Source organism: Anas platyrhynchos, chromosome 33 (genome assembly GCF_047663525.1).
Source record: "Anas platyrhynchos isolate ZD024472 breed Pekin duck chromosome 33, IASCAAS_PekinDuck_T2T, whole genome shotgun sequence".
Lineage (NCBI taxonomy): Eukaryota > Metazoa > Chordata > Aves > Anseriformes > Anatidae > Anas > Anas platyrhynchos.
In genome coordinates, this window is record NC_092618.1 from 4,104,463 (window position 1) to 4,127,860 (window position 23,398).

The window sequence follows — 23,398 nt, forward strand, 5'->3', positions numbered from 1 at the left end:
CCCCGCCTGCCCCCCCCGGGGCTGCGCGCCGACTACGACCCCTATGGGCTGGGGGGGGGCTACGACCCCCGCGGGGACGCCCTTTACGCCGCCCCCCCCCGCTACGAGGACTTGGAGGATTTCGAGGGGTCCCGCCGGGGCCCCCCCCGCTCCTCCCGGCCCCGCAGCCCCCCCAGCGCCCCCCAGGACCCCCCCCCGTGGCTCTTCCAGCCCCACGGTGTGGCCGAGCGGCCGGGGCGAGCCAGCGAGGATGGTGAGTTTGGGGGGGGGGGGGATTGAGGGGTTTTGGGGGGGGATTTTGTTTTTTTTATGGGGAGGGGGCTGACGGGGACCCCCCCCCGCAGACCCCCGGGACGAGGCGCTGCCGCCGGAGCTGTGCGGGGTGCTGAGCGGCTGCGAGCATGGGCACTGCGTGCGGGTGCCCCAGGGCTTCACCTGCGCCTGCGACCCCGGCTACCGGCTGGACGCGGCACGCGTGGCCTGCGTGGGTGAGACACGGCCTAATCCCGGCCTAATCCGGCCTAATCCGGCCTAATCCGGCCTAGTCCCGGCCTAGTCCCGGCATAATCCCGGCCTGATTCCGGTATAATCCCGGCCTAATCCGGCCTAATCCGGCCTAGTCCCGGCATAATCCCGGCATAATACGGCCTAATCCGGCCTAGTCCCGGCCTAATCCGGCCTAATCCGGCCTAGTCCCGGCATAATCCCGGCCTGATCCCGGCATAATCCCGGCATAATCCCGGCCTAATCCGGCCTAATCCGGCCTAGTCCCGGCATAATCCCGGCATAATACGGCCTAATCCGGCCTAATCCCAGCCTAATCCGGCCTAATCCGGCCTAATCCCGGCCTAATCCGGCCTAGTCCCGGCATAATCCCGGCCTAATCCGGCCTAATCCCGGCCTGATCCCGGAATAATCCCGGCCTGATCCCGTCCTAATTCCTTCATAATCCCAGCCTAGTCCCGGCCTAATCTGGCATAATCCAGGCCTAATCCCGGCCTGATCCCGGCCTGATCCCAGCCTAATCCTGGCCTAATCCCGGCCTGATTCCGGCCTGATTCCGGCCTGATCCCGGCATAATCCCAGCCTGTTCCCATCCCAAACCCCAGTCCCAGCCCAAATCCCACCCCATCCCATCCCCAATCCCACTTTAATCCAACCCCCAATCCCACCCTAATCCAACCCCAAATCCTACCCCAATCCTACCCCAATCCTACCCCAAATCCCGATCCCATGCCCATTCCATACCCCCAATCCCAATCCCACCCCAATCCCATCCCCACCCCCCCCAATCCCATCTGCAACCCCTTCCCACCCCAGTCCGACCCCAAATCCAATCCCAATCCCACCCCAAATCCCAACTAAATCCCAATCCCGCCCCAAATCCCAACCAATCTCAGTCCCACCCCAAATCCCTTCCCATCCCAACACAAACCCATCCTAATCCCACCCCAATGCCATCCCAAATCTCACCCCAATCCCATCCGCAACCCCTCCCCACCCCAGTCTAACCCCAAATCCAATCCCAACCCCAATCCCACCCCAAATCCTACCCAATCCCAATCCAACCCCAATCCCACCCCAATCCCCCCTCAAATCCCCCCCAAATCCTCCCCAATCCTACCCCAATCCCCCCCCAAATCCCCCCCAATCCCAATCCCACCCCAATCCCATCCCAATCCCCCACAATCCCAATCCCCCCCAAATCCCACCCCAATCCCATCCCCATCCCCCTCAATCCCACCCCAAAACCCACACAATCCCAATTCCACCCCACCCCAATCCCACCCCAATCCCATCCCAATCCCATCCCAATCCCCCTCAATCCCACCCCAATCCCCCCCAATCCCAATCCCACCCCAATCCCCCCCAACCCCCCCCAATCCCACCCCAAATCCCACCCCATTCCCCCCCCAATCTCCCCCAATCCCCCCAAAACCCCCCAATCCCACCCCAATCCCACCCCAAATCCCCCCCAACCCCCCTTAATCCCCCTCCCCGACCCCCCCTGACCCCCCCCCTTTTCCCCGCAGACCTCGACGAGTGCTCGGAGGCCGCCCTGTGCCGGGGGGGGCGCTGCCTCAACACCCCCGGCTCCTTCCGCTGCCTCTGCCCCCCCGGCTCTGTCCCGGCGCAGGGACCCCCCCGCTGCGTCCCCGCGCGCCCCCCGGCCTGAGCCCCCCCCTCCCCATCCCGGGGGGGGGGGCCCTGTATTTATTGTCTGTATATATCGGAGCTGGGGGGGGGGGGGATGGAGAGACACTGGGGGGCACCGTCCGGCATCCCCCCCCCGCCCGCTGTGGGGTGAGGTGGGGGGGGGGCTCCTGGGGGTGCCCATGGGGGTGCCCGGCCCCCCGCTCCCTCCCCCCCCGTCCATGTGAGCCCCCCCTCACTTCCCCCCCAATTTTTACAGAATAAAGGTTTTCTATAAAATGAGCTGGGGGGGGGGAGTTCTTTCATCCTAATAGGGTCGGGTGGGGGGGGGGCTGTGGTGTCACAGGGACTGGGACCCCAAATGGGACCCCCCCCTCATGAGTCTGGACCCCTCTACTTGGGACTGGGACCCCTCTATGGGTTTGGGACCCCCCCCAGTGGGACTGGGACCCCCCCCATGTATCTGCTCCCCCCTCAATGTGTCTGCCCCCCCCAATGGGACTGGGAGCCCCCCATGTGTCTGGGACCCCTCCATGCGTTTGGGGACCCCCCCCAATGGGATCAGGATCCCCACCCCAATGGTGCTGTGACCCCCCCCCCCATGGGTCTGTGACCCCCCAATGGGACCGGGAACCCCCCTATTGGACCTGGGACCCCCCCCATGTGTCTGGGACCCCCCCCATGTGTCTGGGACCCCCCCCCCATGCATCTGGGACCCCCAACCCCCCCCACTGACCACAGCGAGCCCGTCGCGCTTCGAGCCCCCCGTTTATTGCCCCCCCTCGTCCAGCAGCCCCCCGTCCTCCTCGGGGGGGTCCGGGGGGGGGCGCAGCGCGGCGCTGACCCCGTGCAGCTCCAGCAGCTGCTGGAAGGCCGCCAGCAGCAGCAGCGCCGCCGTCACCCCCAGCAGCAGGTAGGCTGGGGGGGGGGGACACAGCGGTCAGAGACCCCCACCCCCCCGTGGAGACCCCCACCCCATGGAGAGATCCCCATGGAGACCCCCCCCCAATGAAGACCCAATCCGCCATGGTGACCCCATCCATGAAGACCCCGCCACCATGAAGACCCCACCCCAATGGAGACCCAACCACCATGGAGACCCCAACCATGAAGACCCCAACCACCATAAAGACACCACCAGAAAGACCCCACCCCAATGGAGACCCCAACCACGGAGACCCCAACCATGGAGAACCCAACCACCATAGAGACCCCAACCATGAAGTCCCCCAACCACGAAGACCCCAACCACGAAGACCCCAACCATGAAGACCCCACCCCAATGGAGACCGCGCCCCAGTGGAGACCCAACCACCATGGAGACCCCAACCATGGAGACCCAACCACCATAAAGACACCACCCCAATGGAGACCCCAACCACGAAGACCCCAACCACGAAGATCCCAACCATGAAGACCCCAACCATCTAAACCCCAACCATGGAGACCCCAACCATGAAGACCCCAACCATGAAGACCCCAACCATGAAGACCCCAACCACCATGGAGAACCCAACCATGAAGACCCCCAACCACGAAGATCCAACCACCATGAAGACCCCAACCATGAGGACCCCAACCACCTAAACCCCAACCATGGAGACACCAACCATGAAGACCCCAACCATGAAGACCCCACCACCATAAAGACCCCACCCCAATGAAGACCCCCCCCACCAAGAAGACCCCAACCACATAGCCCCAACCCCCACATAACCCCAACCCCAGATCCCCAAACCCCAACGCCCCCCACCCCAACGCCCCCCCCCAACCCCCCGCCCCCGCTCACCGGCCAAGGCCACCCGGTAGAGGTGGCGCGGGGGCTGCCCCTCCGGTGCCCCCGCCGTGTCCCCCAGCCCCACGGTGGTGACGGCCATGCCGCAGAAGAAGACGGCGTCCAAGAAGCTCCCGGAGCCCCCCAGGGCCCACAGGGCGGCGGCAGGCAGCAGCACGAAGCCCCCTGCCACCGCCCCCGCCAGCAGCCCCAAATGGAGCCCGGCGGCCCCCCGGGGGCTCCAACCCCACCGCGTCCTCAGGTAGCGCCGGGGCCACCGGGTGACCGGCACCGAAAGCCACCGGGCCACCACCGCCAACGTCAACACCGTGAAGGGGACGCCCAGCGCCGCGTAGGCCAAGCAGAAGGCTTTGCCCCCCGGGGACAGGGGGGCCACGGGGCCGTAGCCTGGGGGGGGGGGGGAAATTTAGGGGGGGGATCCCCCCCGGTAAGTGAAAGGGGAGGGGGGACCCCTGGGGGTGGTGGGGGGAGGTTGGGGGCTTGGTGGTGATGGGGGTCCTGGGCGAACTGGGGGGCTCTGTGGGCTGGGGGGGTCCTGGTGGGGCTGGGGGGGGGCCTGGGGGTCCCAGTGCTAAAGGGGGTCCCAAAACCCATGGGGGTCCTGAGGTTCTCAGGGGGCTCGGTGCCTATGGGGGGCCATGGAGGGTCCTGGTGCCCACGGGGGTCCTGGTGTTCATGGGGGTCCCGGTGTTCTTGGGGGGGTCCCGGGGGGGCCTGGTGCTCAGAGGCGTCCTGGGGGAATTGGTGCTCATGGGGGTCCTGGGGTTCATGGGGGTCCCGGGGGTCTCAATGCCCTTGGGGGGGTCCTGGTGCCCATGGGGTTCTTTAGGAGGGTCCCAATTCGGAGGGGGGGTCCCGATTTGGGGGCGGGGGGGCTCCTTACCCACAGTGGTGAGCAGGGTGGTGGAGAAGAAGAAGGCGGAGGCCAGGTCCCACCGCGGGGTCCCGGAGGCGTTGAGGGTCCCGGGGGGGGTCCCGAGGGTCCGCGCCCCCCCCTCCAGCACCCAGAGCCCCAGGGTGCCCAGCAGCAGCAGCCCCCCCTGGGCCACCGTGTGGCCTTGGGGACGTGGTGGCCATGGGGACATGGTGGATATGGGGACATGGTCATCCTGGGGACATGGTGGCCACGGAGACATGGTGGCCATGGGGATGTGGTGGCCATGGGGACATGGTGGCCTTGGGGACAAGATGGCCGCTGTGGCCAGGAAATGGCCACGACACCTCAGGGACAGCCCTAGGGCCACCACGGCCACCGTGTGGCCTTGGGGACGTGGTGGCCTTGGGGATAAGATGGCGCTGGGGACATGGTGGATATGGGGCCGTGGGGGCTATGGGGCCATGGGGGCTATGGGGACGTGGTGGCCCTGGGGACATGGTGGCCTTGGTGACGTCATGGCTTTGGTTGCCATCATGGCTTTGGTGACGTGGTGGCCTTGGTGACGTCATCACCTTGGTGGCACGGTGGCCTTGCTGACATCACACCCTTGCTGACGTCACGGCCCCGCGCGCCCGTCCCCATGGCAACCGCCACTTCCGGCCCCGCCCCGCCGCTCCGCCAACAGCTTCCTCCCGCGCTCCTCACGTGACCGGAAGCGGAAGCGCCATGGAGCCCCCGGGAGCGGCGGCGGGGCTCGGTGCGGACCCCCCGGCGCCCCCCCCCTCCCCCGACCCCCCCCCGACCCCCCCTGACCCCCCCTCTCCTCTCCCCGCAGCCCCCAAGCGCCGCGGCCCGGGCCCGGCCCCTCCGCGGATGGCGGAGCCGCGGCCGCTCTTCGACGACACCAGCGGCGGGGCCGCCCCCCCCCCCCACGGCCCGGCCCGGGCCTACGGGGCCCCCCCGGCGGCCCCCCCGGCGTCCTCCGCATCCCGCCTGCCCCCCCCCGCCGCCGCCTTCCTGGCCGAGCCCGTGTCCAGCCTGGCCGCCGCCTACGGCAGCAGCTTGGCCAGCCAGGGCCGGGACATCGTGGACCGGAACGTGAGGAGCGGGATAAGGGGGGGTGGGGGGAGAATTGGGGGGGGTGGGGGGGGGCGGCGGGGGGCTGTGGGGGGCTATAGGGGGCTGCGGGGGGCTATAGGGGGCTCTGGGGGTCTATAGGGGGCTATGGGTGGCTACGGGGGGCTGTACTCGGCTCTGGTGAGGCCGCACCTCGAGTACTGTGTTCAGTTTTGGGTCCCTCGCTACAAGAAGGACATGGAGGTGCTTGAGCGGGTCCAGAGAAGGGCGACGAAGCTGGTGAGGGGCCTGGAGAGCAAGTCCTATGAGGAGCGGCTGAGGGAGCTGGGCTTGTTCAGCCTGGAGAAGAGGAGGCTCAGGGGCGACCTTATCGCTCTCTACAGATACCTTAAAGGAGGCTGTAGTGAGGTGGGGGTTGGCCTGTTCTCCCACGTGCCTGGTGACAGGACGAGGGGGAATGGGCTAAAGTTGCGCCAGGGGAGTTTTAGGTTGGATCTTAGGAAGAACTTCTTTACCGAAAGGGTTGTTAGACACTGGAACAGGCTGCCCAGGGAAGTGGTGGAGTCACCATCCCTGGAAGTCTTTAAAAGACGTTTAGATGTAGAGCTTAGGGATATGGTTTAGTGGGGACTGTTGGCGTTAGGTCAGAGGTTGGACTCGATGATCTTGAGGTCTCTTCCAACCTAGAAATTCTGTGATTCTGTGACTTATTGGCTCAGCTCTGGTCAGCAGAGGGGCCCTTAGCAAACATGGGGCAGCTTCCAGATCCTTCTCACAAAAGCCACTCCTATGGCCCCGTGCTACCAAAACCTTGCCAGGTAAAACCACTACAGGGAGGCGCATCTCATCTGGTGGTAGCAGGCCAGTGTCACATAGACCCTCCCATGATCAGCAAGCCCAAAGTTCTACCAGTTGCACCAGTCCCGAAGCTACGTGTTAATGTGATGAGTCTGCTTGTCAGCATCGATCCCCCCTATCGGAAGGACAGAGGCAAACACAACCTGTGCCCCTGATCCTTTAAGTAGTCGCCCCAAAGCCCTAAAGCCCCTTTTTTTACTAGGCATTAGTAACAAAAACTTGAACAAGGTGGAGATAAATTAACTTGGCTACAGCATTAAAGATGAGCTTTGCGCAGTGGTCAATTGCTGGCTGGCTTGAGGCGCGTGGCTGAGGGTCTCTAATGAATTGTATGACTGATTCGGGCGCGTGGACAGCGCATGTGGTTACGGGGAAAGTATATGTAGCAGAGAAAAATGGCAATAAAGGCCTTCTGCTCAAGAGGCATCGGGAGACCGTGTCTTTCATCCCTTCAGGTCTGCCCCCTTCCAACTCAGGATATTGTATGATTCCAAGTGTGGAACCCAGCATTTGGCCTTGAATGCCACGCAGCTGGATGCGGCCCGTTGATCCAGCCTGTCCAGATCCCCTTGCCCAGCTTGGTGTCGCCCACGAACTTACAGCGCCCGGTGGGGCCCATCCAGCCCAGGCACGTGTCACATGGGACCCTTGGTGACCTCCCTTGGTGACACCCCAGGGGTCCGCCTTATATGACTGCAGCTGTGGCTCGGACCCTCAGCGTCGGTGCACGGCAGTGACGGACAGGGCAGGAGCACTGGGCCTTCGAGGAGTCCCCGAGCATAGCCCACGCCTGCCCGAAGGAGCCTCCGTTTTCTATTTGAGAACTCTCCCACTCCAGAGGCTCCTTCTGAATCTGATGAGGAGGGAGGCATGCCCCCCAGGCAGCCCAGGCTGGCCTGGCAGGAGACCTGGTCTTCTGAGGGCAGCAACCGGCCAGCAGAGGACAGCTTGCTGGCAGAGGACAGCACCCCGGTAGAGGACATTTTGCCGGCAGAGGACAGAAGCCCAGCAGAGGACAGCTTGCTGTCAAAGGGCAGCAGCCCGGTAGAGGACAGCAGCCTGGCAGAGGACAGGAGACCAGCAGAGGACAGCTTAGTGGTAGAGAACAGAGGTTTGACAGAGGACAGCAAGAAGGAGTTGCAGTTGCTGGATCCCAGTGAGTCGTGAGTCCTCTCTGTACCCCTCCCTGCCACTGTAGGGGTGGACAAAAACACCACCTGAACTCCCACTCCATCCACTACCCGTCCCAGTCCCCTAAAGTCCCGCTTGATAGTCTTCAGGCTTCTATCTTCAGTATTATCACTGCCGGCCTGGACTATCAAAAGACGATAGTAATCAGAGGGGAAAACCAGGTTGGGAAGCTTTCTGGCAACGTCCATGACCCTAGCCCCAGGGAGGCAGCAGACTTCCCTACGGGTAGGGTCAGGCTAACAAATAGGGCCCTCTGTTCCCCTCACAAGGAAGTTGCCTTCTCAGGGGAACACAGGGAACTTCTCAGGGTCCTTGGTGGCCTCCAAGTTAGCTCAGCGTCATGGCACCGAGTCACTGTGAAGGAGCTGCTGGAATAACGAGACAACAACCTAGTTCTATTAAATATATATTGCTCTTTTGAGGACTGCTGCGGGGCTAGCGGCAACACGGCAGTGGAAATCTCCGTCCTGACGTTGCCTTATGCCTTGACATCAGGATCAGGATGGTTTGAAATGCCAGGGAACGGACCATGGGTTCCGGGTCTTTCTCTGAAGGCTGGAGGACTGCAAAAGAAAGAAGAGCAGAGATGAAAACCCACTCCTTGCAGAGATCCCCAGGCATCCCCTGCAGAGCATGCCAGCCCCACTCGACTCTTCCCCAGGCCAGGAGGAGCAGGAGGGACAAAGGAATCCGTTGAAAGCTGCTGCTCAGCAATGTCCCAAATGCAGCCACCAGTCCTTCCCCACCTGCGCACCACAGGTCAAGTGGGGCACCTTCACAAGCTGGTTCCCTCACCACCTGCCTCCATCCCTTGGGAGGATTCACACACTCCAGGAATCTCCTGGACTCTTTCCTCTCGCTATTGTGCTTCCCCATGAGAGCAAGGGCTAGCAATCGTGACCCTGCTCCTAGCTGCTTGTAGGCTGTCTCATCTCCCTCTTCGTCCTGGTTGCGTGCTCTACAACAGGCTCCCACCTTCTGTCAGCCTTACTGCCCTTTCCCCTGACTCTTCCTCAGGGACACTCAACCCTTTCAGCGGCACTGCCCAGCTCCAGGCTGGGAGGCCATTCCCTGACACCACAGGCTACCCCGTCTCCTCTCCCTCGTTCCTATGGCTGCATTGCTCCTCCGCCCCGAAGCATTTCCCTGGAGCAGGGCAAGGCACGGGGGCCTCTGCCGCTGTCCCCCCAGCCCTAGCACACCCCCCACTGCCCTCACTCACCTCTGAGGATTTCCTCCAGCTTCTCCTCGCTCTGGTCGTTGCAGTAGCGCGCAGCAAGACCTAGACACAGAGACCCCATCAGAGCCCCGCTCCCCAGCACGCTCCCAGCAGCGCAGCCCCTGGCCTGGCCAGCCAGGCTGTGCCCCCTCCTGCACCCTGGAGCAAGGGCCCAGTCGGGGGGCTCTGGGGGCAACAGGGCAGTGCCTGGGGCTGCCAAAGGCTGCCCCAAGAGGGACCCAGGGGCTGGGCTCACCAATGAATCTGACGGCCTCAAGTCGCAAGTTGGTCTGAGTGGCCTTCAGGTAGGGCTGGCTCTGCTGCAGGTATTCTTCTACTCTGCCTCTGTCCTGCTGCAGCTGGAGAGAGAGAGAACGCAGGGTCACGGGGCTTGCACACCCTCTCCAGGGTCTCCTCCATCATCCTGGGGGCAGGGAGGGCAGAGGGGCCTGCAGAAGAGCCCCCTGGGGCTCTGTGCTGGCAGGAAGGGAGCGAGGATGCGGCTGCAGGCAGCGGGCTCTGGCCGGGCACGTTTGCCGAGCTGGGGCAAACCAAGTTGGGTCCTTACCAAGCACTCCCCGATCCTCCACGTCTGTTCTGTCTGGGCCAAGCGCTTGAGCTCCTTGCGTCGCAGAAACTCTGCAGCCACGGCGAGAGCTTCCCCAGAGGCCTGCGGAGCAGCAGAGGTTGGGAGGTAGCAGCACAGCCTTGGGAAGGAGACCCTCTGTCCCCTCCTCTTGGCAGGGCTGCGAGCCTTTCCCAGCGCGTTATGGGAGGCTGTGGTGGGGGGCAGCGTGCACTGGGTTCAGTGGCCAAGGCAAGGCCACGGGACAGCCACCATCGGAGGCAGCTCATGCTGCCGGCCAGAGATCCCCCAGAGCAACCCTGTGGCATCAGCACACCCTTGCCCACATAACTGCTCAGCTCTGAGATCTGTACCTTTGCTACGCTCTCACTCTGGTCTCTCATGTGAAAGTAGAGTGGGAGAAGGCTCCTGTGCACTGTTCTCTCCATGTTCTTCGTCCTTTGCCGCAGCACAGCCTCCACCACGGCTTGGAAGAGGCAGATGGAGTGCTCCCGCACCTGGCTGGACGCCTGGCAGGGAGGAGGACAGGAGGAATTTCAGCATTAGCGTGGCCGATGTGAAGGGAGCTCCCAGCACTGTGAGATGCTTCAGCGCTGGATCCTTCCCAGAGGAGCTGCTCAGGGGCAGCTGCAAGGCCTGGTGCCCGTGAAGGGCAACGCAATCGGTTGCCATCGCAGGCTGCCCGCCAGCCACCCCACTTTCGCCACCAGCCGCACCAGCCATGCCCAAGCAGAGCTCCCCAGCGCCTGGGCTGACGAGGAGACTGGGAAGGCCCTGCCTGAGTGCTGCCCACAGGGCCGGGCTGAAGGGCAGCCCTCGTTACAGGGGGCCCAGCTGAGGGCTCGGGCTCCCGCAGCACACTTACGTGGTCAAAGAATGGCAGGAGCTTCTCAGCCAGCTTCAGAGCCAGGCCACTGGCCTTCCACCTCTCCACATGAGGCATCACGTTTCTCAGCACAGGCAGGGCCTTCAGCACCACATATGTGTTGGTGTCCTGCAGGGCCTCCACAATGTCTGACAGCACGACCTGAATTTCCCTTGCCTGTAGGAAAGACACCATTTCCCTTCCGTGAGGCAGTGAGAGACCACCCTGGGCAAAGGGCTCTGGTTCCTGAGCACCAGCCTCCTGCCTTGCTTCCTGGCAGCGGGGAGGGACGGGAGGGCAGAAGAGCAAAGCCCCAGGCTGCCAACATGGCTTTGCTTGACGATGGCCCGCTCACCTTCACAGGGCTCTCTGACACGGTGCAGAGCCCTTTCAGAACCAAAAAGAGCATCATTGGGCTTGGGTGCCTCAGGTAGCTCAGGAGGTGCACCGGGTTACCAAACCCATAGCTGTCATTCTGGGCCAGCATCTGCAAGAAAGAGCAGTGAGAGCCTGGCAGGGCCTGCAGGGCTCCCTGCAGCCTCTTCTTCTCCCACCTTTGGGCAGGGATGGGGCAGCGCCAGCTGGCACCAAAGAGGCACCAGGCGCGGGGAGCTACGGGGGCTTGCCGGCCCCAGGGACCATGTGTCCGTACGTCCTGCGGGAGCTGGCAGTTTGGGGGTAGATGGGCACAGGGCTGTGCCTGTGTGCCTGAAGGGGCACACGTAGCCCTGCTGGGAGCAAGGTTTCATCTGGGAACTCACAGCCAAGCGACGGATGCAGGTGTCTTCAGTGACTTCGGTGCACCAGTAGCGCAGCGGCAAGACTCGCATCATGAGTCTTAAAACATTCTCCAAGGTCTTCGGCATGGCCAGGATCACCTCCCACATGGCCAGGTCAGTGCTGCAAGCCCAGAATACTCCGTCAGTGAGGCTGCCTCAGCCGCAGGGCCACCATCTGGGCCAGCCCCAGAGGACCCAGGCTGTCCTGCAGCCCCTGTGACTTGGGGAGCACTGAGGGCCCAGCCTGGGCAGGCAGGAGGGGGCTGAGCTGGTGTTCCCTGGGGGCAGGGGGACTCTGGGCTGCCTTGGACAGCTGGGCTGCTGCAGCCCTGGCTGGCCCAGTAGGGCTGGAACACATTGGTGGGAAGGAGGGCTGTGCTCCTTGGGGATGTCCTGCCCTTTGCCATTGGTGTGGCAAGCAGAGAGTCTCCAGGTGCATCTCCCGACGCGGAACAAGCCCTCAAGGATGTTAAGGCCAGGACCTGTAATGTGGCGGAGAGAACTGCAGCAGGTTCTCGACTTCTTCCCTGGACATCATGTTGGTCATCTGGAGAAGCAGGGAGTCCAGGCACTGCCGCGCCGATGCCGTGTGGATGCTGCCCAGGTTTCTCCTGATGCACTCCAGGATCGTTGGCACCTTGTGGGACAAAGTGGGAATGGTGTTGCCAGCAGACCGCAGCCATTGCCACAGCTGCCACTCAAACTTTGGCGCCTTCCATTGCTCTCTGCTGGCTTCAGGTGGCTTCTGGAGCCCAAGAGACCCCGATGTGCGAGGGAGGCAGGGAGGGAGGCAGGGACGGAGAGAGGAACAACGCCTGGAAGAGCTCAAGGGCAGGGCCATGGCCACAGGCCACTTACATCTGTCAGCCAGTAGTCAGGGACCTCCAAGGCTGCGTCCAGCACGCTGCAGGCCCCCTGCTTGTCATGGATGCTGGAGTCTTGTAAAGCTTCAAGGGCTGTGAGGGTGATGTCCAGCCTCTCAGCAGGGAAGAGGTATCCTCCAAACCACTGTGGGAAGAAGGAGGAGCGAAGACATGCCTCACTGAGTGTCCCAAGGGTGCTGCTTAGCTGAGCAGCAAGGGCAGCTCTGGAGAGAGGGCCCTCGGGGGAAGGGGTGAGGATGGGGCATATGGGGCCAGAGTGCTGGCCCTGCAGGTAACCAGGGCTTGCTGGTGGCCAGGAGGGCTGGAGCTGCTGCCGGGACACAGGGGAGCAGCCTTCGCATAGCCCCAGCCTGGGGACAAGAGGAACCCTCTCAGCAGGGCGAGTGAGGCCGTGCCAGCCCCACCGGTTCTGGACCCCTTTGCTCACACGAGATGCCTGCTGATGCTGCGGACAAGATCCCCAGCAAGGCCAGAGCTCATTACCTTGGCAATTTTACACGGAGTTGATGTTGTAGGAAACGGGTATGCTGTGTCCTCCAAATTCTTGTGTCTCTCTGCATAATTTTTCATGCCGTTTGTCTGTGAGCTTTCTAAACAGGGGGCAACACCAAAGAGTCAGTAGGGAAGAGCATCTTTGCCAACAAGCTTGCCAAATGGTGAAAAGCACTTTCACTAGGAATGGCTGAGGAGGGAGGCTCAGACCCCCGGCGAGGAGAGTGGTGGGCAGGGATGTAAAGCACAAGGTGAGGAGTGCTGGGAGCAAGAGGGACCTCAGGGATGATGCAGAAGGAGGAGAAGCAATGGCGTTGGGTGCCGTGGGGGTAGCAGCGTGTCACAGACCCCCTTCTGCTCGGGGTCAGGATGTGCAGGAAGCCCCCTGACACCTGCCTTTAAGACGGCAGGGAGCAAACAGTCAGGGAGCATTCTGGAGGGCGTCACCATCCCTGGTGATGCACGGCTGGCTCTGCTGTTCACTCCTCGGGGAAGATGCCGTTTGGGAAGTGCTCATCGATCGATGGCTTAGACTGGGGGACACCACAAAACAGCGTGGTAGGTGATCTGGGGAGGGTTGGGAAGCACAGCAGCAGAGAACTGCTCCTGGACGGCAGGTGAGCGTCTAGCTTCTGCGGAAAACGATAGCCAGAATGCTGCGGGAAGCTGCTGTGAGGAGCAGAGGAGGCCAGGGAACCTGGCAGAATTCCGTGGGCAGCCTCCACCAAGCACAAAAACAATCCTTCACAATACTCAGGGAGAACAGGCAGACAAACCAGCAGATGTCTGTGTGCAGATGGACATTGCCTACCACACCTTCTTACCTCTTCCTTTTCTGATGATTTTGTATATGTGAGAAAGAGTTTCTAAAGCTGTGAATCTGATGGAATCTTTGTCACCGGTGAAAATGAAGAGGATGCCCAGCAGCTTGCCCAGGATGGGGATGCGCAGGTTGAAATCTGTGGGCTCATCGTTGCCATAGTTTTCAAAGTTCCCTAAGATCTGTTTGAGGAAGGGAGGAGAGACAAAGGGCTTAGTGGAGGCAGAGCCAGCCCCTGAGAGAGCACGGCCTGGGGAGGGAAGAGCAGGGGCAAAGGAGGGACGAAGACCCTCAATTCACAGTGCTGAGGCACTCACGTGCGTTGAGGGTTGCCTCGCAGGCACCCTTGCATGGCAGGATGCTCTGGGATGCAGGAAAGGGTGGAAAATTCCTTGTGCCTTACCTTGATCACCAAATACCAGTGGATGAAAGTAATCAGCCTCTCAATCACATTCACAGCGCTCTCACGCACAGCTGAGTTTTTGGAGACAGCAAAGTCCAGCATCACCTGCGAGGAGAGAAGTTGCTGGGGGTTGACAGCGGTCTGCAAATGTGACCTGAGAGGATTCTTTGGAAATTCTTTGGAAATGCCAAACCTTCAACATATTCTGCATCTCTATGTTGAAACTGGCGATGGGACAGTTGAGTACGAAGCCCTCCAGCATGGTGTCCATGGCTTTCATAGTCTGCAGGGAGGACAGAAGAGCATCGAATTATTTCTGTGGCCCTCCTCACCCCCAGGAGCTGGCTCTGAGCCCCTCTGGAGTTCAGGGGTGGCTTTGGGGCTAAAAAGCCACTGCGTGCAGACCTCCTGCAGCACAAGATCAGGTCGGGGAAGGGGCGAGGCTGGGAAAGCAAATCTGGGCCCCGGCCCTGCACTGGTCTCTGGTTGTGTCAGCACGGGGAAGCAAGGCAGCAGCTCAGCATGACTGGGGGTGCCGGTACCTCACCCAGCACATACCTCGGCGTAGAGCACTCCTGTCTCTGGCACATCCGACTCCGGAGGCAGAAAGAAGACGCTCTTGAAGCACACACGCAGGAGTCTCTTCTTTTTGCCATGCAGTGCTGTCGGCACGGTCTTGCTGAAGGAGAGAGAGAGAGGAGCCTGTTGGACGCAGTGCCTTGAGGCTTATGAAGGAGGACACGGACCTTGGCCAGGCATCCCTGGGAGGGACGGGCAGCCTCCCTGCCAGCTTCAGGGCCACCAGGACATTGCCACCAGGGGCTGGGCACGCACCTGAGGAGGGCGACAGTCTCCATGGCCTTCTGCCGGAATGCTGTGCGCAAGCTGTCCATGGGCTCCTTTTCCAGCAGCGCCTGCAGAGCACAAGCAGGATGAGACCTTGGAGCCGCCGGCACCCAGCAGCAGCAGAGCCAGCGCTGCCCCAGCCCTCGCCTCCCAGGGGGCTGGTGCCGGGGGGCCTTGCCCCTTCCCCAACCCGCTGCGCATCCTCTCACCATGATGTTCTCCACCAGCTTATGTTTGCTGCAGAAGCCATGCAAGTTCATTGGCACACCCCTCTCTGTGACACATCTGCACAGATCGCAGATTTTGCTGAGGAACAGCATCTTCTGCTCCTCGTCGTCCTGGCAGCCACAAAGACACCAACAGAGCATTAGGGGGACACCCACGGCCAGCAGGACCAAAGCCTTGAGGGGTCTGGGGCTGTGTGGGACCCCTGGAGGGCAGCGCCAGGAGCACAGCTGTGATGCAAGCGGCTGCCATTACCTTTTCTGTGCCTCTGACATACGCCCTGATGAATTCCACGGCCTTGTCTCTGCACAGTTTCCATGCCTTACCTGGAAAGGAGGAAAGCAAAGAGTGCTGCAGAGAGGGGCTGAATGCAGGGGTGAGGAGAGGAAGGGCCCCAGCCCCAGAAGGCCGTGGGGAGGCCGCGGGGATGCCCAGAGGCTGCAGCAGCTCCGCTGGGAAGAGAGGCTGAGGGAGCTGGGCTTGTGGAGCCTGGAGAAGGCTGCGGGGGGACCTCGCTGCGGCCTCCCCGTGCCCAAAGGGGCCTCCAGGAAAGCTGGGGGGGGATCTTCATCATGGACTGCAGCGACAGGACAAGGGGTGACGGCCTTAACCTCAAAGAGGGCAGGTTTCTTTCGGACAGGCAGGGATTTCTCTCCTTCACGCCCAGGGCAGTGAGGCCTTGGCGCAGGCTGCGGTGCCCCCTCCCTGGCACTGCCCACGGCCAGGCTGGGTGGGCTTTGGGCAGCCTGGGCTGGGGGGAAGCATCGTGATCGCCGAGGTCCCCCCCAGCCCAAAGCGTCCTGGCATTCTGTGGTGCTGCGGAGGAAGCTCGGCCCCGTCAGCCCAAGCGCCGCTTTACCCAGGGAAGGAGTCCTGGAGTCAGGCAGGGGTCTCTGTGTCCCCAACCCTCCCCACCCCATCCCTAAGACTCACTGCGATCCAGCAGCTGCGACTCCCCTTCAGAAGCAGCCTCTGGAGAGGGAGAAACAAGGATAAACCGGCGTCTCCTCTGGGCGGGCGGTTGCGGCATTGTGGGACGTGGGCTATGCTCGGGGACTCCTCGAAGGCCCTGTGCTCCTGCCCTGTCCGTCACTGCCGTGCACCGACACTGAGGGTCCGAGCCACGGCTGCGCTCTTATAAGGCGGAGCCCTGGGGTGTCACCAAGTGACGTCACAATGGGTGCCACTGTGACACGCGCCTGGGCTGGGTGGGCACCCATTGTGACGTCACTTGGTGACACCCCAGGGTGCTGCCTGACGCGAGCGCAGCCGTGGCTCGGACCCTCAGGCCCTGCTTCCCAGGACGTGGCTGAACACCGCTCGTTGATGGGAAGTAGAGAATAATTTTTTTTTCCCTCTCTCCGTGCTCCCGCGCGGACTGATTGTTTCTTTTGTTTCTTTTTTTTTTTTTTCCTCCCCATTCCCTTTCCATTTAATTAAACCTTTCTCATCTCAAACCTCGAGTTCTCTGTGTTGTATTTTCTCCCCCTTCCTCTTTGAGGAGAGGGGGAGTGAGAGAGCGGTTGTGGTGGAGCTCGGCTGCCCACCTGAGTAAAACCACCACACTTTGTCCCAGCAGCTGCGGTGCCTTGTGAGGGGCTGGGGCTGGGGTGGCCGTGCCCAGAGCCCTGCAGCAGCCTGTGGAGGGCATTGCCCTGGGGCCAGCCCAGCCTGGGCTGCTGGGCTGGGCTGGGCTGGAGAGAGGGCAGGGTGGTGGGGAGAGGTGGGCAGGGGCCGGGCTGGGCTGGGCAGTGCCCGGCAGAGCACTTTGTTGACTTTGATGACTTTCACCTATTTCTTTGAGGACTGTAGACACCCGTCTCTGTTCACCACCTTGCTCTCATGCCAGCATTTCCATCATTTCACCAGTGTCTCATCAACCCTCCCCAGCTGCTCCTTCTCACACAAAGCCATGCTCTGATCACAGACGCTCTTTGGGTGACCTCTGGCAACGCAGCACAACACTCTGAGGGACAGTTCTTCCTCCTCGTGGCCAGCACCAACATTCCAAAGTGCACTTTGTGGCAGTTTTTTCTCTCCTACTCTTTTCTACTACAAAAGAAAGCTCCATCAGGGTGGAACCCCCTCCTAAAGTAGGCATCCCAATCCATCAGGCTCCTTGCGGCCTGTCAGCCAACCAGACAGAAGTCACCGCACCAGCATCTTCCAAGCCATGGGCCTGCTGCTGTCCAGTCATGGACTCAAGCAGAAGGGACAGGACAACCCATATGTGGGCCTTCTTTCTGCATGGGTCCTCCTGGGTATGTAGGCAGAGGGGATCCCACAGTCAGCATGCCAGCCAGGTGCCTTTTGCTGGCCTACCAGGGCCACTGGCAGATGTCAGCCGAAAAGTACCGATCCCAGCTCTAAGTCAAGGGTGACCTGCCACCTACAGACAGAAGTGACCTCTCAGTCCCTTTCTGTGACATGTTCCTGCTGCTGCCCTATCTTCTGCAGGGACAGAAGTGACCTTACCGTCACTGCCACAGTCACATTGCTCCTGCTGGTGCAGGACTTCCTGAGGCAGAGCTGAGCTCATCAGAGCATTCTCCCGTCTCCTCCTTGTGGCCCACAATCTGATGAGATCCATGGCCCCTCACATTCAGCTTTGAGTGCCATGACTGCAGAGCAACCTCATGGTTCCTGCCCTGTCCCAAGGGATGACGGGCCTAAAGTTAAGGCTTAGTAGAGGGGCTGAAGGTGAGGAGGTTAATGCACAGGAACAGGGGTTTTGGGTGTTAGGTGTTCATGTATATGACTAGGGACTAGGGCCCACCTTACTGGGTTAAAGATTAAGCAAAGTTTGAATGGGAATGTTTTGGTATTCTTATGTGGGTATCAGGTCTGTGTTTAGGGTATGGACAAGCTTTGTGGTTTAGGGTTTTGTTTAGGTCTCTCAGGCAGTTTCCTAGGGTTAAAAAGAGCATTTTAATGCTAGTGTTAAGGTCAGGGATCAGAGTGATTAAGAGAGTAAAAACAAGGGGAAGGGGCTATGTGATGAATTTTGGCTTCAAGGGATGCGTTGAGGTCAGGCATTAGAGTAGTGGATTCCTGACAGTGTGTACAGTAGCATTTAGGTTTAAGGATTAATGTTGCTGGTTAAAATAGGGCAAGGTCTTTACATGACTCTTTTAAGTCAGTGCTACAGCAGAATCAACATTGCCTGAACCTTCTAGCCTCCCAGAAATCATTGATTCCTGCTGGCCTCTTCTCTCTCCCAAATCTCACATTTCTCCTGGCCAGGCTTCTTCTGACCTCCCCATATCAGTCATCTTCTTAGGGGTAGTTTTCTGATGGCTTTCATGATCTCAGAGTGTCTGTCTTACCTCTGTTGGCTACTCCTTTCTTAAGACAGACGCAGCACCGAAGCCAGGATGGAAAAGAACATAAAGGCTGCAGGAACACCCTGCACAATGTGCCCTGCAGCTCCGTACCACGCTAAAAATTTGTTTCCTGCCTCCAGCTTTTGGATATAGAATGGCTCCTATGCAGCCAGGGTGACTTTTTCCAGGCCCTCGTGCATGGTTCAGTTTACCCCAGGCATCTTGGAGGCAGTGGCCCCCTCTGTGTTGAAAACTGAAAGCAGTCCTGAAGGATGACTTCAGGCAAAAGCTGACACCTCTGACATGACAAGCCCTATCCAAGACCTCTTCCTTTATGGGGCCTACCAGGTACTCGGAAAGAGCGGATCTCACAAACTACAGGCACAGCAAGTGCCTTCTGCTTGCCTTTCAGGTACTTTTGCAGATATGAGCCTAATGGCATAGATCCCAGCCGGGAGTCAAGGGATGAGCTGCCAGCTATTTCTCCAAGAAGCCACCTCAAAGGCCATTTAACAGCCATTCACTTCCTGCTGGACTTAGAATTTCTGAGGCACCACCGCCTCATAATATCATACCTACAAAACACCCCCTTTTTGGCCTAGGACCTGCCCAGGTAGAAGTGATCTGATTGTGATCCTTCAAGCCCATGGCACTGCTGCTGGGCTCCCAGACCCTCTGATGCATGTGAACCAGTTCCGTGCCAGTTCTGGGAGGTGCTAGGGCAGGTGGGACCTTGCAGGCAATGTTCCAGCCCCATGACTGTTGTTGGTCTCTCAGCTCCTTGCACACAGCAAAGATCACTCTGACATGCAGATGTTGTGTGCCTGAAGCTGGCCTAGAAGACACTCTGGGAAGCGCCCTCCCAGCCCCTGCCCCAGCCCGAGCTGGCGGTGCTGCTCTGCAGAGCAAGGGGGCTGTGGTGCCCAGGGCACGGGGACACTCTGCAGGGCCATGCTGGGCAGGCTGGGAGGCAGACCCAGCTCATGGGGTCACTGTCATTGCCCAAGGCTGCAAGGAATCAGTCACCAGCCTCCTTTGCTGGGGCTACTGCGTGTCCTGGGGCTGCAGAGCTCTCCTCTGCCTGTTGGCAGCAGCTTGAGCACTTGAGCTCTGCTAAATTCACCTTGCACAGGCTCATGCTCTGCGGGCTCCACCTGTTTTATGGGCTCATGCTGCTCCGGCCAATACCCTGGACTCTGCTGGCAGATGCTAATTCCCTCTGCAAGAAACATTAACCTGCCAGCAGTCCCAGCACAGCCCCACAACAGCACTGGCACCAAGCTCCAGGAGCAGCCGGGCCTGGCCCCACCAGCAGGAGAGGGCGGCAGAGGCAAGAGAGCAGCTTGGCATGCCCCAAGCGCTGGTGCTCCCTGGCTGTGCTGCTGGAATGGGACTCTTTTCCTCTGCAAATGGGCACTGCCCCAGCAGAGCCAGACCAGGTCTCAGAGGAAGGACATCAGACAAAGAAGGCAGTGTAGGCTGTTTTATTTCGTTAAAAGTTCACAGAGACCATAATTCCACATGGACAGAGACTCAGTACATACACTAAACACACGTACAGAATTGGGAGTGGGACAAAAATGACATTTTATTGGGCAACCTAACCTGAAAAAAACAAAACAAACAAAACAAAACAAAACACAAAACTAAGTAATACCAGTACTAAAAATACACACTCACACACACAAAAACAACAAAAAAGGGAATATAGGTTGTTCTGTGTAAGTGATATTCTGAGTAATCTGCAGAAACAGACTGTGAAATTATTGCTTCCGAAGCAAATCAAGTCATCAGTTTCCACAAGGCATTCTTGAGGTCCTTGTTCCTCATGCTGTAGATGAAGGGGTTCACTGCTGGAGCCACCACCGAGAATAGAGCGGCCACCAACAGGTCCAGGGATGGAGAGGAGATGGAGGGGGGCTTCAGGTAGGCAAACATGCCAGTGCTGACAGTCAGAGAGACCACAACCAGATGAGGGAGGCACGTGGAAAAGGCTTTGTGCTGGTCCTTCTCAGAGGGAATCCTCAGCACAGCCCTGAAAATCCGTATATAGGACAACATAATGAAAACAAAACAAGCAAAGATTAAAGAAAGAGTAAATAAGAGTACAGCAACTTCCCTGAGGTAGGCATCTGAGCAGGAGAGCTTGAGGATCTGGGGGATCTCACAGAAGAACTGGGCCACTGCGTTTCCAAGGCAGAGGGACAGGGAAAATGTATTGGCTGTGTGCAGGACAGCACTGAGAAAGCCACTGCCCCAGGCAGCTGCTGCCATCTGGGCACAAGCTCTGCTGCCCAGGAGGCTCCCGTAGTGCAGGGGCTTGCAGATGGCAACGTAGCGGTCGTAGGCCATGACGGTGAGGAGGGAATACTCTGCTCCAACCAAGAAGACAAAAAAGAAGACCTGTGCAGCACACCCGTGGTAAGAGATGGCCCTGGTGTCCCAGAGGGCATTGGCCATGCCTTTGGGCAGAGTGGTGGAGATGCAGCCCAGGTCGAGAAGGGCGAGGTTGAGGAGGAAGAAGTACATGGGGGTGTGGAGGCGGTGGTCGCAGGCTACGGCGGTGAAAATCAGGCCGTTGCCCAGGAGGGCAGCCAGGGAGATGCCCAGGAAGAGCACGAAGTGCAGGAGCCGCAGCTCGCGCGTGTCTGCGAATGCCAGCAGGAGGAACTCGCTCACAGAGCTGCTGTTGGGCATTTGCTGACTTTGGACACAGGTATCTTTGAAGAGGAGAAAAAAAAAATAGAACAGACTTCAATGAGGAAAACCTATTTCATCTCCTGGAAAGCCCGCAGATAAGCCTCTCTCTTTGCATGAGAACCTTTCTGCAGCTCTCTTGCTTGAGCTCTGGGTGGTGCTGGCTGCGTGTGACACTGGGAGCAGGGGCTGCTGTGGGCTCCAGAGGAGTCCTTCCTGCTGTGCAGCAGGAGGGAAGCAGGACCATGGGGGAAACTCAAGTGCAGTCCACTTGTCAGATCAATGAGCCATGCAGTCTTTTTGCAAACAACTCATCCGACCACACTGTAGAGCAAGAGAGATTTTATTTGCTGTATTTTCTTATAATTCCCCCTGTAATGCTTAGGACACCGATCATACTCGTGTTACGCTGAGAAAAAAACGGAGACAGCTGAGAGCAGAGAAGCCCCAGTCCGAGTGAGGCTGGACAGAATCCTTACCTTGGCCCTGGGGGCCTGAGCAGGATCTCAGCTCTTCCCCCCTAGCCAGGGCTGCCGAGGCCTCACTCCAGCTGCCCACAGACAGACATCCAGCAGCACGGACATGGCCTTAGCAAGGAGGTGTCTTCTCCTTGGGACGCCTGCATGCCACAAGGATGCCACGAGAGAGCTGCATCCTGCTGGAGAGCAGCCTGAAGCCCAGGAAAACACCCCGCAGACAGGTGAATATCCACACGCTGGGGTATTCCAGTATCCCAGGCACACAACATGCTGTACCTAGAGGATTCTTGGCCACTCTGTTCCTGCTGATCTTGGCCAAACTCTTCTTTCCCCCGCCTGTGCTCACAGACCCCATCCCATGCGGCTGTGCTCAGCGCTGCCCTGCAGCACCCTGCCACCAACAGGGCCCTGCCAAGGGGCACCTCCATGCAGCAGGAGCTATGGGGCAGCTGACAGAGAGCCCTGCATCACCAGCAGGGTGTTCGAGGCTTCTAGGGTGTCAGGGGCACCTGGCTTAGGCCACTCCAAGGGGCTTCTGCCAGACTTCCTCACCTCGCAGTGCAATCCAGCAGGACTCTCACAGCCTACTGCATTGCCCACCGCCCTCCCAGAAACAAGACCCAGCACGAGACCCTTCCAGGAGCTGCAGCTGCATGGCCCTGCAGCCAGAGACTTACCTTGTCAAGGGCTGTGCAGGTTTCTCCTGCAGGCAGCTCTCAGCACCCTCCCACTCCCAACTGCCTCCAACCCCTCTCTCCTCTCCTCTCCTCTCCCCATGGGGGTCAGAGCCCCCAGCCCTTCTGCGCTGTGCAGAGGAGCTGCTCCTGGGCAGAGCTGTCTCTCTGCACCAGGGCCCTCTTGCCAGGAGCTCTCCCTGTCCCAGGAGCCCAGCCCAGATCAGCAGCAGAGGCATTGGAATCAGCCCTCTGGGGGCTTTGGCGATGAGCCCATGAACCTCAGGCACTGAGAGTGCGTTGAAGAAATCTCTCAAGAAATCCAAGGCAGATGCAAGTTTCCTGCAGTGTCCCCCTGAGGGGGGACTCTGCTGGCACTGACACAGCCTCCCTTGGAGCTCATTAGAGCAGAACACTGGAGGCAGTGAGGACAGGTAGACAAATGTGAAGGTGACACTGATGTATTGAAAAACAGGCTTTGACCCCAGGCTCCTGGGAAGGGAGATCCTTTCCCTTCACACAGGAGCTCAGGGCTCTTCCTGGGCAGTAGGAGATGGGGATGTCCATGGCCCAGTGCAGGAGAAGGGTACGACTCCTGCCTGGTTCATGGCTGGTGAGGAGGCAATGAGACCCTGGTGCTTTAACAAGAAGCTGCCTCCTCATAGGCCTCGCTGTCGGAGACAAGAGCCCTAGCCATTGACACACAGACCTCAGGCCTGTTGGGACTTTCAGCCTTTCCAGTGTGCTTGCTCCTCTCCACACCAGGCTGTCCAAGAGATTCACAGACCTGCACCTCTTTCCCTGCTGGCTGTGTGGTGTCTCATCAGATCGGAGCCGAGCATGGTAACTTACATTTTCTTGGTGGCCATGCTCCTCATAAGGCAGCTCTGTAGGAAGTTGGCCTGGTTCCTGGTGAGCTCCTGGTGAGCTCGTATGGCATCCCTCGTGGTGCCCAGGCCCTCCTCCTCCTGGGCACTGCTCACTCAGCAGGGTCCCAGTCTGCCCTGATGTGTGGGGTTCCTCTTCCTCTGGTGCAGGATGAGGCTTTTCTTCTTGTAAATGTCAAGAGGTTTCTGTAGGCAAAATCCTGCAGTTTCTCAAGGTTCCCCTGGACAGATGCTCCATTCTGTCAGCCTTTCATGTCTGCAGGCAGA

The 23,398-nt window shown here is 59.9% G+C and overlaps 3 protein-coding genes across 7 annotated transcripts in view; 1 reads left to right on the forward strand and 2 right to left on the reverse strand.

Annotated features, from left to right (window-relative positions):
* LOC113840577 (latent-transforming growth factor beta-binding protein 4-like) overlaps window positions 1-23,398 on the reverse strand; it is a 154,434-nt gene that overhangs the window by 74,877 nt on the left and 56,159 nt on the right.
* On the reverse strand, window positions 2,911-5,094 carry LOC113840687 (potassium channel subfamily K member 6-like). Its single transcript, XM_072029845.1, has 3 exons — window positions 4,833-5,094; window positions 3,944-4,336; window positions 2,911-3,072 (listed from the first exon to the last, which is right to left on the reverse strand). Exons 1-3 carry the CDS (start codon window positions 5,092-5,094, stop codon window positions 2,924-2,926), a joined length of 804 nt encoding a protein of 267 aa, XP_071885946.1. The 3' UTR covers window positions 2,911-2,923.
* Window positions 4,889-23,398, forward strand: part of LOC140000112 (protein YIF1B-like) — a 52,704-nt gene continuing 34,194 nt past the window's right edge. Inside the window, exons 1-3 of one of the 5 annotated variants that reach the window (XM_072029853.1) lie at window positions 4,899-5,583; window positions 5,662-5,924; window positions 10,207-16,528. In XM_072029853.1, the coding sequence (XP_071885954.1) occupies window positions 5,553-5,583; window positions 5,662-5,924; window positions 10,207-10,317 (405 nt within the window). In that variant the 5' untranslated portion in view covers window positions 4,899-5,552 and the 3' untranslated portion in view covers window positions 10,318-16,528. Of the gene's footprint in view, window positions 5,584-5,661; window positions 5,925-6,113; window positions 16,529-23,398 lie in introns of those variants that run through there. The other 4 variants (XM_072029855.1, XM_072029851.1, XM_072029852.1 and 1 more) reach the window with 4 other exon arrangements.

Coding starts and splice junctions, on each gene's coding strand:
- LOC113840687 (XM_072029845.1), bottom strand. CDS start 5,094: ATGGCCACCATGTCTCCGTGGCCACCATGTCCCCAGGATGACCATGTC. Junction 4,337..4,832: donor CACCCTGCTCACCACTGTGG/GTAAGGAGCCCC, acceptor CCCCCCCCCCAG/GCTACGGCCCCGTGGCCCCC. Junction 3,073..3,943: donor CTACCGGGTGGCCTTGGCCG/GTGAGCGGGGGC, acceptor CCCCCCCCCCAG/CCTACCTGCTGCTGGGGGTG.